This window comes from Salmo trutta, chromosome 17 (assembly GCF_901001165.1).
Source record: "Salmo trutta chromosome 17, fSalTru1.1, whole genome shotgun sequence".
NCBI classification, from domain to species: Eukaryota; Metazoa; Chordata; class Actinopteri; order Salmoniformes; family Salmonidae; genus Salmo; species Salmo trutta.
Window position 1 is genome coordinate 56,117,362 of NC_042973.1, and position 13,883 is coordinate 56,131,244.

The window sequence follows — 13,883 nt, forward strand, 5'->3', positions numbered from 1 at the left end:
GGTCTATATGTACATAACAACAGGGGGTCTATATGTACATAACAACAGTTACACAGCAGGGGGTCTGTTGAGACTTCTAGCTCACTCAGGAAAAGAAAAAAATATATATATATATAAATAGATAAAAGGGAAGCAAATGGGTCTGATGTGTTCAATTAAATGGGGAACGAGTGATTTCTTTTAGTTTCTTAGATGCTCAGATATGTTACGTTATGTGCGCATGCGCAGCTTCACTAGAGACTTAAATTACAGCACCTGGTTATCACTTCACCATAGACAATCATCAGGAGCACACAGCCCGTTGGTATGTAACTGCGAACTACTCAGTCTAGCATTGATGTTTAAGTCACTTATATGTTTGTGCACTGAACGTTTACCTCACTGTGTCGGTGTTAGTTGGCCGGGAGTAACTTGTAGCTCGCTGGGTGCGGTAGCACAGCGACCCAGATGCTATATAACATTAGGCTATTATTATCAGCCATTTGCATTGTGCTGATTGTTCGGAGCACTCTGCTGGTTTCTGGTGGCGATAGCGGTGGTTTGGTTCGGTGATCCATGGAGTGCCGCATTATGTTGCGTGTGTAAATCCTTTGGACGAGGCATGTGGTGGCATGGGTTCTGTGCCCTGTGACAGCGTCCATAGCAACCTGTGACGGCAGAGTCACTGTGCGCATGCTCCTCTGGCGCTGGGCATTCTGGGTGATGTAGTCGGTGCTGTTTTAAGCCAGATTCGCCACATCTTTGATGGTGTTGCAGGCTTATTTGATTTATTATTTACATTATTATTATATTACTTGAATAATATACTAAATAATATATCTGAATAATATATTGTCATTACTTGTTTGTTGTATTTCAGGTTTATGACCTGTGGTCATTTGATTTAAAATAAAATTAAGGACAAAACACGAGTCATGACATTGTGTGCTTCCTGGTGAGCCTTTTCGGAGGGCTGAATAACGAAAATCCGAACAGGGTCTATATGTACATAACAACAGGGGGTCTATATGTACATAACAGTTACACAGCAGGGGGTCTATATGTACATAACAACAGGGGGTCTATATGTACATAACAGTTACACAGCAGGGGGTCTATATGTACATAACAACAGGGGGTCTATATGTACATAACAACAGTTACACAGCAGGGAGTCTATATGTACATAACAACAGGGGGTCTATATGTACATAACAACAGTTACACAGCAGGGGGTCTATATGTACATAACAACAGGGGGTCTATATGTACATAACAACAGTTACACAGCAGGGGTCTATATGTACATAACAACAGTTACACAGCAGGGGGTCTATATGTACATAACAACAGGTACACAGCAGGGGGTCTATATGTACATAACAACAGTTACACAGCAGGGGGTCTATATGTACATAACAACAGTTACACAGCAGGGGGTCTATATGTACATAACAGTTAGACAGCAAGGGGACTATATGTACATAACAACAGGAACACAGCAGGGGGTCTTACTACAGTATGTACTGTAGGCTGTGTTTACTACAGTATGTACTGTAGGCTGTGTTTACTACAGTATGTACTGCAGGCTGTGTTTACTACAGTATATACTGTAGACTATGTTTACTACAGTATGTACTGTAGGCTGTGTTTACTGTGATTTGTACTGTAGGCTGTGTTTACTAGAGTATTTACTGTAGGCTGTGTTTACTACAGTATGTACTGTAGGCTGTGTTTACTACAGTATGTACTCTAGACTATGTTTACTACAGTATGTACTGTAAACTGTGTTTTCTACAGTATGTACTGTAGACTGTGTTTACTACAGTATGTACTGTAGGCTGTTTACTTGTCAGACAGTAGCCTAATAAAACAAATGCAGGCGGATTCTATCTTCAAAATACTTTAAATGCTTTTTTAAATGTTTAAAATGTGTGTGGGCGACCTCATGCAATCGCAAAATGTTGTAAAAAGCTGTACAGTACTGTATTTCTTCATCAGCATCTTTATGCTTTCCTTAATAAAATAACGACACAAATACTCTTTCAAAATGCAGATGTTTATTTAGTTATGGATCCATAATGAATTACTATGTGAATAAATATCACTGAATTACAGAAATATTGGAACAAAGTTGTCTAATGAAGGTAAAAAAATTGTTGCTTACTGGAAAATACGAGTACAGTGCCATTATGGCTATTTGCAGGGCTATTAGCAGAACAATATACTTGTCTATTAGCAGAACAATATACTTGTCTATTAGCAGGGCTATTAGCAGAACAATATACTTGCTATTAGCAGAACAATATACTTGTCTATTAGCAGGGCTACTAGCAGAACAATATACTTGTCTATTAGCAGGGCTATTAGCAGAAAAATAGACTTGTCTATTAGCAGAACAATAGACTTGTCTATTAGCAGGGCTATTAGCAGAACAATATACTTATCTATTAGCAGGGCTATTAGCAGAACAATATACTTGTCTATTAGCAGTGCTATTAGCAGAACAATAGACTTGTCTATTAGCAAGGCTATTAGCAAAACAATATACTTGTCTATTAGCAGGGCTATTAGCAGAACAATATACTTGTCTATTAGCAGGGCTATTAGCAGAACAATAGACTTGTCTATTAGCAGGGCTATTAGCAGAACAATATACTTGTCTATTAGCAGGGCTATTAGCAGAACAATATACTTGTCTATTAGCAGAACAATATACTTGTCTATTAGCAGGGCTATTAGCAGAACAATAGACTTGTCTATTAGCAGGGCTATTAGCAGAACAATATACTTGTCTATTAGCAGGGCTATTAGCAGAACAATATACTTGTCTATTAGCAGAACAATATACTTGTCTATTAGCAGGGCTACTAGCAGAACAATATACTTGTCTATTAGCAGGGCTATTAGCAGAACAATAGACGTGTCTATTAGCAGGGCTATTAGCAGAACAATAGACTTGTCTATTAGCAGGGCTATTAGCAGAACAATAGACATGTCTATTAGCAGGGCTATTAGCAGAACAATAGACTTGTCTATTAGCAGGGCTATTAGCAGAACAATAGACATGCCTAGAAGGAGGGTAGGGGTAGAATTCTATCATCAAATGTATTTCTTAGTTAGGTTGGCTGCATCAAGTGTCATCCGGGTCAGGGGAGGTTTTGGCTGGCCGGGATGTTCTTCTCTCCCTCTAAAAACAGAAATAAATATTTTGGCCTTGATAAATATTCTTTTGGCCTTCATTCAGATTACAATCGCTCACTTTCATTTCTTTGACAACTAAATCATCTCCAAAATATCGTTATATATAGCCAACCCGCTGTGGATGTCTATTTCAGCACCATTTCGTGCTGCTCTGAGACAAGAAATGGATAAACTAAAATGTTCACTTATATTCCATGATATTCCTTTTTTGAAAATGAAATCATCTCCAAAATATCATTATATATTATATAGCGCCGGCATCTCATTCATGGCTTTGGATCAAAATAAATAAGTACCAACATTCTTTCTGATTGTCTTTAATAAAGAAATGTTTTGGTCATCCTGACCTGGACACCATGTACAGTATTATAACAGCCCATTGTGGGCTATTAGCAGGACAATATACCTTTACCAACACCTCTCTGTATTTTGATACTTTGTGAATGGGGCCTCCTGATTGGATGGGGCCTCCCAAGTGGCGCAGCAGTCTAAGACACTACATCACAGTGTAAAATGCATTGCTACAGATGCAGGTTTGATACCTGTGCCGGCCGCCACCGGGAGACCCATATGTAATTATTGGCGGTCACGTCATTGAACAAAAATATTTTCTGATATTCTGTAGGTCTACCGTAGGCGACATGAGTCTCACTAGTGTTGAGTAATGTGCTGTTAAAAGTGGTGTAGGTCTTATTTATTTAAAGAGCATATTGAAGTTAGAAGCAATAGGATTTGAAGCACTAGCCTACCCGCCGTTTTCGCTGCTCTGAGACAAGCACGTGGACTGGTCTTGATTAGTCAATGAGATTTTTATTTTCATTGAATCTCTGTTTGAGTTTTGGTTAAACTACAATTAGGGTTTGGATATGTTATGCTCTTAGTACTGTAGCCTACTCCTGACCGTCACGTTGTACAGCGCCATATATTCCGTTCCATCCTAACAGAAACCCAGAGGGTTTTTCATTTTTCTTGGAATAGAAACAGCATAATTTTAATCAAATTATTTAAGCAACATTTCTTCAAATCAGTCCCATACACTATGTTCTTACAAAAAAAGGTTTTAAATTCTTTAGTACAGACACTATTGAAGGCTATCAAATGACTCTCAAAGACACCTTCCCTCTGTTGGTCAAACTAACACTAACAAGCATTAATGGTAATGGCTGACACTTAAATAACGTGCCATAGAATTCTGCGGCACCATGCAAACTGTGCTGCAGTATGCTGCAACTTTTAAAGGTCGAATCACTGTATGCTACAAGGTCAAAAGTATGTGGACACCCCTTCAAAAAGTTGGTGCTGTCGTTTCAATGACATTACCTTCTAACCTTGTTAAACGAAAACAACCTTCAATCATTACTCATCATCCTTCTCTATAGGGGGAAATGGAAGCTCATCCAGAGTCTGCAGCTCATCAGTCCCATCGTCCTCTGAAAGGAGCATTAAACATGACAGCTGCTGAGATCTTATTAGCCTTTACTATTAGGAGGCACAGATAGCCTTATAATAATAATAATATATAGTTAATAATAATCAGGCAAACTAAGCAAAAAACGCTGCACGCTGCAGCCCAGTACCGCTGCAACCCCAACTTCTAAACAGGGATTCCAACCAAGTTGCAAGCATCCACTCTGGCTTTGGGGAATTTGTCTAAGCAGCAGTGGCAGTGTTTTCTGCAAGACCAGTCACATTAGAAGAGTGATCTGGGAGAACAAAAATACAACATTCATCGCCAATGATTGCACAAGAGCCCCCTTGACCTGCCAGAAGATAGTCAAGAGCCTCTCTGTTTTGCAGAGATAACTTAAGCAATTCTTTTAGTTCCCCATTCAATTGTTCCAGGGCATTTCTACTAGCATTGCCAATTTTCTCTATGTGTCTAGAGATGTCATGAATTTGGTCTAGGGCACATACAACTCCATACCCAGAGAAAAACACACCAAAGAACCCGGAGGCAGGTGCCTGAGCGTGAGTGACGTCAGCTAAAGACCGCTTATCTTTCCTCATTGCAGGAAGTTTGTAGTCTCTAAACAGAGCCATCAGATCCCTCTCATTATTTGGAACGGTTCTCATAGCTGTCACCACAAACCCAACAGTACAAGTACCTCCCCAGTTCGAGGGCAGGCTATAGTAAGCCATCTTACCACACAACCAATAGGTGCCATTTGGGGCTCCTTTCAGAGTTGTACTATGTTGGTCAACCCACATTTGAAATGGTTCCTTATCTGCCTGACCATTCTCCTGTATTACTGTTAAATTGCAAGCATTTGATCCATTAAGATTCATAGTACAATTACATTTCAATTCACCCAAATGGTGGTCTCCATATCCTCTAATACACCAAGGGGCAGTCATCACCCCAGCCACTGAAATGGGCGGGATTGAGACATTACCAGGCCTCAAGTAATAGGATACATTGGGTTGATTATATACCTTAACATTGTTGGTCATAGTATTAAAAGGTATTTTTCCTGCCAATGCTATAGTAAAGTTTACCCCTATTGGGACTCCCATAAGTGTCAAGCCTGCCCCTACCTTAACCGGACCCATCCCACACACCCAACAGTCCTTTTCTTTGGATGTCAGGTTGGCAACCATTTCTGCTCTAGATAAGAACAAATTGTCCTCATGTTTGTGAGGTCCCAGCAGGGCTGTCCTTCTACGATGACCATCTACTTCTGGGCCACTACTACAGGCCTGCGTTGGTTCCTTTGGCTCAGGACTCCATCTGTCGTTACCATCTACTTCTGGGCCACTACTACAGGCCTGCGTTGGTTCCTTTGGCTCAGGACTCCATCTGTCGTTACCATCTACTTCTGGGCCACTACTACAGGCCTGCGTTGGTTCCTTTGGCTCAGGACTCCATCTGTCGTTACCATCTACTTCTGGGCCACTACTACAGGCCTGCGTTGGTTCCTTTGGCTCAGGACTCCATCTGTCGTTACCATTTACTTCTGGGCCATTACTACAGGCCTGCATTGACCCCTTTGGCTCAGGACTCCTGTCATTATCATCTACTTCTGGGCCACTACTCCGGGCCTGCATTGACCCCTTTGGCTCGGGACATATCTCACCCTCTGTCAGTTTTCCCACAAGAGGACAACCTACTGTTCTTATTAGCATTCCTGTGCTAACGCAGAGTAGGGCCACACTGCACCACCGGAACTGGTGAAGACCCATCTTCTTCTGGATCAGGAACTGGTGAAGCCCCATCTTCTTCTGGATAAGGAACTCGTCTGCAGTGTGACAGGTGTGTCCAGGTATCTCTCTCAGCAACCTTTACCACAGTGGGTCAGAAGAACTTGGTACAGGCCTCTCCATGGGGTTCCTTCCAACTATTTCTCCTGAAGTCTTTCATACACATAACAATATCATCAACTATATGAATACACACAACAATATCATCAACTATATGAATACACATAACAATATCATCAACTATATTAATACACATAACAATATCATCAACTATATTAATACACACAACAATATCATCAACTATATTAACACACACAACAATATCATCAACTATATTAATACACATAACAATATCATCAACTATATGAATACACATTACAATATCATCAACTATATGAATACACATAACAATATCATCAACTATATGAATACACATAACAATATCACCAACTATATGAATACACATAACAATATCATCAACTATATGAATACACACAACAATATCATCAACTATATGAATACACATAACAATATCATCAACTATATGAATACACATAACAATATCATCAACTACATGAATACACATAACAATATCATCAACTACATGAATACACATAACAATATCATCAAATACATTAATACACATAACAATATCATCAACTATATGCATACACACAACAATATCATCAACTATATGAATACACATAACAATATCATCAACTATATTAATACACATAACAATATCATCAACTATATGAATACACATAACAATATCATCAACTATATTAATACACATAACAATATCATCAACTATATTAATACACACAACAATATCATCAACTATATGAATACACATAACAATATCATCAACTATATGAATACACATAACAATATCATCAACTATATTAATACACACAACAATATCATCAACTATATTAATACACATAACAATATCATCAACTATATGAATACACATAACAATATCATCAACTATATGAATACACATAACAATATCATCAACTATATGAATACACATAACAATATCATCAGCTATATGAATACACATAACAATATCATCAACTATATTAATACACATAACAATATCATCAACTATATGAATACACATAACAATATCATCAGCTATACGAATACACATAACAATATCATCAACTATATTAATACACATAACAATATCATCAACTATATTAATACACATAACAATATCATCAACTATATGAATACACATAACAATATCATCAACTATATTAATACACATAACAATATCATCAACTATATTAATACACACAACAATATCATCAACTATATGAATACACACAACAATATCATCAACTATATGAATACACATAACAATATCATCAACTATATGAATACACATAACAATATCATCAACTATATTAATACACATAACAATATCATCAACTATATGAATACACATAACAATATCATCAACTATATGAATACACATAACAATATCATCAACTATATTAATACACATAACAATATCATCAACTATATGAATACACATAACAATATCATCAGCTATATGAATACACATAACAATATCATCAACTATATTAATACACATAACAATATCATCAACTATATTAATACACATAACAATATCATCAACTATATGAATACACATAACAATATCATCAACTATATTAATACACATAACAATATCATCAACTATATTAATACACACAACAATATCATCAACTATATGAATACACACAACAATATCATCAACTATATGAATACACATAACAATATCATCAACTATATGAATACACATAACAATATCATCAACTATATGAATACACACAACAATATCATCAACTATATTAATACACACAACAATATCATCAACTATATTAATACACAAAACAATATCATCAACTATATGAATACACATTACAATATCATAAACTATATTAGTACACATAACAATATCATCAACTATATGAATACACATAACAATATCATCAACTATATGAATACACACAACAATATCATCAACTATATGAATACACATAACAATATCATCAACTATATTAATACACATAACAATATCATCAACTATATGAATACACATAACAATATCATCAACTATATGAATACACATAACAATATCATCAACTATATGAAAACACATAACAATATCATCAACTATATGAATACACACAACAATATCATCAACTATATGAATACACATAACAATATCATCAACTACATGAATACACACAACAATATCATCAACTATATGAATACACATAACAATATCATCAACTATATTAATACACACAACAATATCATCAACTATATGAATACACATAACAATATCATCAACTATATGAATACACATAACAATATCATCAACTATATGAATACACATAACAATATCATCAACTATATGAATACACATAACAATATCATCAAATACATTAATACACATAACAATATCATCAAATATATGAATACTTAGAAGGACCACCAGAGGGCAGGCTGCCCCCATGGACAGTAGCCCAGCCCGGCATGTGAGTCAAGGTGATCAGAGGCAGTGAAGCACAGCTGAAGGTACTAATGAGCTATTCTCTTTCCCCTACAAGAGAGAGGAGGGAACCAGCAGAGGGGTAGAAAAAAAGTGTGTTTGCATTCTCCAAGGGAGAGGACGTACCTTTCGACAGGGAGATGAAGGGAACAAACTACCTCTGGAGAATGGCCACCACGGATACGGACCACCACCAGAAGGGAACTCTCCACGGACGGATCGTTAAGGCGGTGACACACCCGTGATTTGTGTCACAGTTTAAATATACTCTCCTTATGTACCTTGTTCTTGTGAAGAAGATGTGTGTTTTCCTTGGGAGATAATCCTTGATTGTGTTGGAGTGATTAAGAGGAAAGAAATACCTCAATAGAGAACTTTGTTCAATGAAGAAAATCTGTTCCTGTTTATTCCACCATTCCGCTTTAGAGCCTCAAGGTACTTGGTCTGCTCACAATACACATAACAATATCATCAACTATATGAATACATATAACAATATCATCAACTATATGAATACACATAACAATATCATCAACTATATGAATACACATAACAATATCATCAACTATATGAATACACAATTGTCGTCTTACCTTTTATCTCTCTCTCAATAGAAACAGAGTCTGTAATGATCATTCGGTCGCTGAAAGTTACTTTCGTTTGCTCTGCTCATTTACATATCAGGTGCTGCCTGTTCTCTCTCCGAGTCCCTCTCTCTTTACAGCTCTTACAATGTGCCTTGGCAAACATTCTACAACTGTCTGGAACTCTATTGGAGGGATGGTGGTGTTCTATTGTGTTGAGACCTGGTGACTGAGACGGCTAAGGCGCATTGTGCAACATCAGCAAGTTGAGCAGTCTTCATCACTGAAGCTCCTGCCAAACGTGCCCCAACAATCACCAACCGTTAAGCTCTTCCCGAGCAGGGTCGCAGTCTCTCCTGGTTGCAGCTCCTCTCTCCCCAGGGGTAGCAGCTCCTCTCTCCCCAGGGGTAGCAGCTCCTCTCTCCCCAGAGGTAGCAGCTCCTCTCTCCCTCCCCAGGGGTAGCAGCTCCTCTCTCCCTCCCCAGGGGTAGCAGCTCCTCTCTCCCTCCCCAGGGGTAGCAGCTCCTCTCTCCCTCCCCAGGGGTAGCAGCTCCTCTCTCTCCCCCCAGGGGTAGCAGCTCCTCTCTCTCCCCCCAGGGGTAGCAGCTCCTCTCTCTCCCCTAGGATTTGAAGACATTGGTGGCTTAGCTCATAGCCAGTAGGGGGTCCAGGACAGAATTTCAACAGCTAAATCCTTGAATACATCTAAAGTGTATTGCCAAAAACCACTCCACAACTTCTAACAGACTCTGACCAATGAACCACACAGTTCGTTCTCTCTCTCTCTCTCTCTCTCTCTCGCTCTCTCTACGCAGTGCAGTAATTAGAATCCCTGTAGCAGTTTTAAGTGATACAGTCTGTGTACTGTGTGCTCTCCCCTCTTCTGACTCTCTCCATCACTTTCTCTGTGTCGTCTGTTGCTGTCTCCGTGTCTTGTCTGGTGTCTCTCTCCATCAAATCAAAGTTTATTTGTCATGTGTGCCGAATACAACAGGTGTACCTTACAGTGAAATGCTTACTTACAGGTTCTAACCAATAGTGCGAAAAAAAGGTGTGTGTGTGTGTGTGTGTGTGTGTGTGTGTGTGTGTGTGTGTGTGTGTGTGGGTAAGTAAAGAAATAAAACAACAGTAAAAAGACATTTGAAAATAAGAAGGGGGAGGGCACACAATGCAAATAGTCTGGGTAACCATTTGGTTACCTGTTCAGGAGTCTTATGGCTTGGGAGTAAAAACTTTTGAGAAGCCTTTTTGTCCTAGACTTGGCACTCCGGTACCGCTTGCCATGCGGTAGTAGAGAGAACAGTCTATGACTGGGGTGGCTGGGGTCTTTGACAATTGTCAGGGCCTTCCTCTGACACTATTCTTCTGCTGCTGTCTGTGTCTTGTCTGGTGTCTTTCCGTCACCTGAAAAATTGGTGAGGGTTAGGCCTACTACAATACAACCTTCACAACATGACAACACAACTACATAACACCATTAAATACAGTTGAGGGTTACTACAATACAACATTCACAACATGACAACACAACTACATAACACCATTAAATACAGTTGGTTACTACAATACAACATTCACAACATGACAACACAACTACATAACACCATTAAATACAGTTGAGGGTTACTACAATACAACATTCAAAACATGACAACACAACTACATAACACCATTAAATACAGTTGGTTACTACAATACAACATTCACAACATGACAACACAACTACATAACACCATTAAATACAGTTGAGGGTTACTACAATACAACATTCACAACATGACAACACAACTACATAACACCATTAAATACAGTTGGTTACTACAATACAACATTCACAACATGACAACACAACTACATAACACCATTAAATACAGTTGAGGGTTACTACAATACAACATTCAAAACATGACAACACAACTACATAACACCATTAAATACAGTTGGTTACTACAATACAACATTCACAACATGACAACACAACTACATAACACCATTAAATACAGTTGAGGGTTACTACAATACAACATTCACAACATGACAACACAACTACATAACACCATTAAATACAGTTGGTTACTACAATACAACATTCACAACATGACAACACAACTACATAACACCATTAAATACAGTTGAGGGTTACTACAATACAACATTCACAACATGACAACACAACTACATAACACCATTAATACAGTTGGTTACTACAATACAACATTCACAACATGACAACACAACTACATAACACCATTAAATACAGTTGAGGGTTACTACAATACAACATTCACAACATGACAACACAACTACATAACACCAATAAATATAGTTGGAATGTAGTTAGAACTCTCAAAGTGTTTCCATCAAACAGAAAAACAACAAGAAATCTGGATCAACACCTTTAGATTTCTAGATGCTGCTCTTTGCTGTTTTATTACCCAGACAGCTGTTTAAGGTCATTCAAAGGCAAAGTGCACTATCAGTATTTTAGGGGTCATAGGTCAAATCAGTGGTCATGGTTGATATGCATAGACTAAAAAACAAATTTTAAAGCCATTTTTCTCAGATTCACTGTTTGCTTAGACTGCTCTTTGCCTTTGTAGGGAAGTAGATCAGGTGTCTGTTTGCGTAGACTGCTGTTTGTAGGGCAGTAGTTCAGGTGGCTGCCCTTGCCCTTAGTCTGCCTCCTGTCCCTCCTATCGTCATGGGTACAGCTTCCTGAAAACAATGACTCCATAGTTTGCTGAATCCTGTTCTGCCAGTTCATGTCACACATTCATCATCCAGGGTTACTATCAAACAAATATGTCACATTTCTGGTTTGTTCATAACTTGTTTCCTGCTTGTAGCAGGCCGTGTTAACAGGAATCCTTTTCTCTAACTAGAAGTCATGTGATTTCATGAGAATTTGTTTCTGCGGTGAGAGTGTAATGCAAGTCAAGGTGTCCTTGGAAGAATGTCAACAAGATTAATAAACAGCATTGTTATATTAACTTTTGTACAAAAAAAATCAATGCTGTCATATGTTAGCTAGCTTTTAAAATGTTTTTTTTGACACAGACAGCAGAAAGATAAAATGTGTTGTTTTACTGGGTCAGCCATAGTAGTACGGCGCCTATGGAGCAAATTAGGTGCCTTGCATAAATTAAGTGCACCGACAGATTTTTACCTTGACGGCTCAGGTATTCCAACCACTGACTTTTCGGTTGCTGACTGAACGCTCCAACCACTAGGCTGACTGACCATACCAGTTACTGACCCACCACTCTAACCACTAGTCTATATGACCATACCATACCAGTTACTAACTCACCACTATAACCACTAGTCTACCTGACCATACCCTACCAGTTACTGACCCACCACTCTAACCACTAGTATATCTGACCATACTAGTTACTGACCACCACTCTAACCACTAGTCTACCTGACCATACCAGTTACTGACCCACCACTCTAACCACTAGTATATCTGACCATACTAGTTACTGACCACCACTCTAACCACTAGTCTACCTGACCATACCAGTTACTGACCCACCACTCTAACCACTAGTCTATCTGACCATAGCAGTTACTGACCCACCACTCTAACCACTAGTCTATCTGACCATACCAATTACTGACCCACCACTCTAACCACTAGTCTATCTGACAAAACCATCCCAGTTACTGACCCACCACTCTAACCACTAGTATATCTGACCATACTAGTTACTGACCACCACTCTAACCACTAGTCTACCTGACCATACCAGTTACTGACCCACCACTCTAACCACTAGTCTATTTGACCATACCAGTTACTGACCCACCACTCTAACCACTAGTCTATCTGACCATACCAGTTACTGACCCACCACTCTAACCACTAGTCTATCTCACCACACCAGTTCAGCCCTAAAAGAAGACAATGTATAAGTGTTTAAATGTAGTCCATAGTAGTAGGATTATGTACACAGCTATTCTACTATACAGTTGCAAACTGCTGATACACATTTTGTCAAAGATGAGTTTAGACTGAAATCAGCCTTAGTATCTTTTTAATCTTGTGACAAAGTGTCCTGGTTCAATTATCTTCTGTTTCAGGGAAAATTGAGGGTCAAATTTGCATGAAGTTATTGTGGTTTTCCTTGGTATTCTATCAGGCTCTGAGTTCAGGCCATCCTGACCATGACACCCTCACACACTCCATGAGACAGCCAGCGATCTAGTTATCACCAGAGTAAACATGGTACAATCCCACAGAAAAATGATGGGTTAACTAGCATTGAATGCAAGTACCCAGATAATGGTAAGAAAGATGGCTAACAAATTACTTAAAAGCTATAGAGAATATAGTAGACAGT

General features: G+C 38.4%; 1 protein-coding gene, 1 long non-coding RNA gene and 1 pseudogene across 4 annotated transcripts in view; 1 reads left to right on the forward strand and 2 right to left on the reverse strand.

Annotated features, from left to right (window-relative positions):
- Positions 1-13,883, reverse strand: part of LOC115152460 (uncharacterized) — a 313,979-nt gene that overhangs the window by 281,845 nt on the left and 18,251 nt on the right. The window lies entirely within an intron of this gene.
- LOC115152442 (zinc finger protein 208-like) overlaps positions 1-13,883 on the forward strand; it is a 339,225-nt pseudogene that overhangs the window by 277,248 nt on the left and 48,094 nt on the right.
- Positions 3,972-9,957, reverse strand: LOC115152443 (uncharacterized). Of its 3 annotated transcripts, none has more exons than XM_029697331.1 (3): positions 9,547-9,957; positions 9,080-9,278; positions 3,972-6,534 (listed from the first exon to the last, which is right to left on the reverse strand). In XM_029697331.1, exon 3 carries the CDS (start codon positions 6,394-6,396, stop codon positions 4,834-4,836), a length of 1,563 nt encoding a protein of 520 aa, XP_029553191.1. In that variant the 5' UTR covers positions 6,397-6,534; positions 9,080-9,278; positions 9,547-9,957; the 3' UTR covers positions 3,972-4,833. The 3 variants fall into 3 exon arrangements, with proteins under 3 accessions (XP_029553191.1, XP_029553190.1, XP_029553192.1); XM_029697330.1 differs by having other exon boundaries at positions 9,080-9,397; XM_029697332.1 differs by lacking the exon at positions 9,080-9,278.

Bases quoted from the DNA above. Each gene is read 5' to 3' on its own strand.
- LOC115152443 (XM_029697332.1), bottom strand. From the start codon at position 6,396: ATGGGGCTTCACCAGTTCCTGATCCAGAAGAAGATGGGTCTTCACCAG.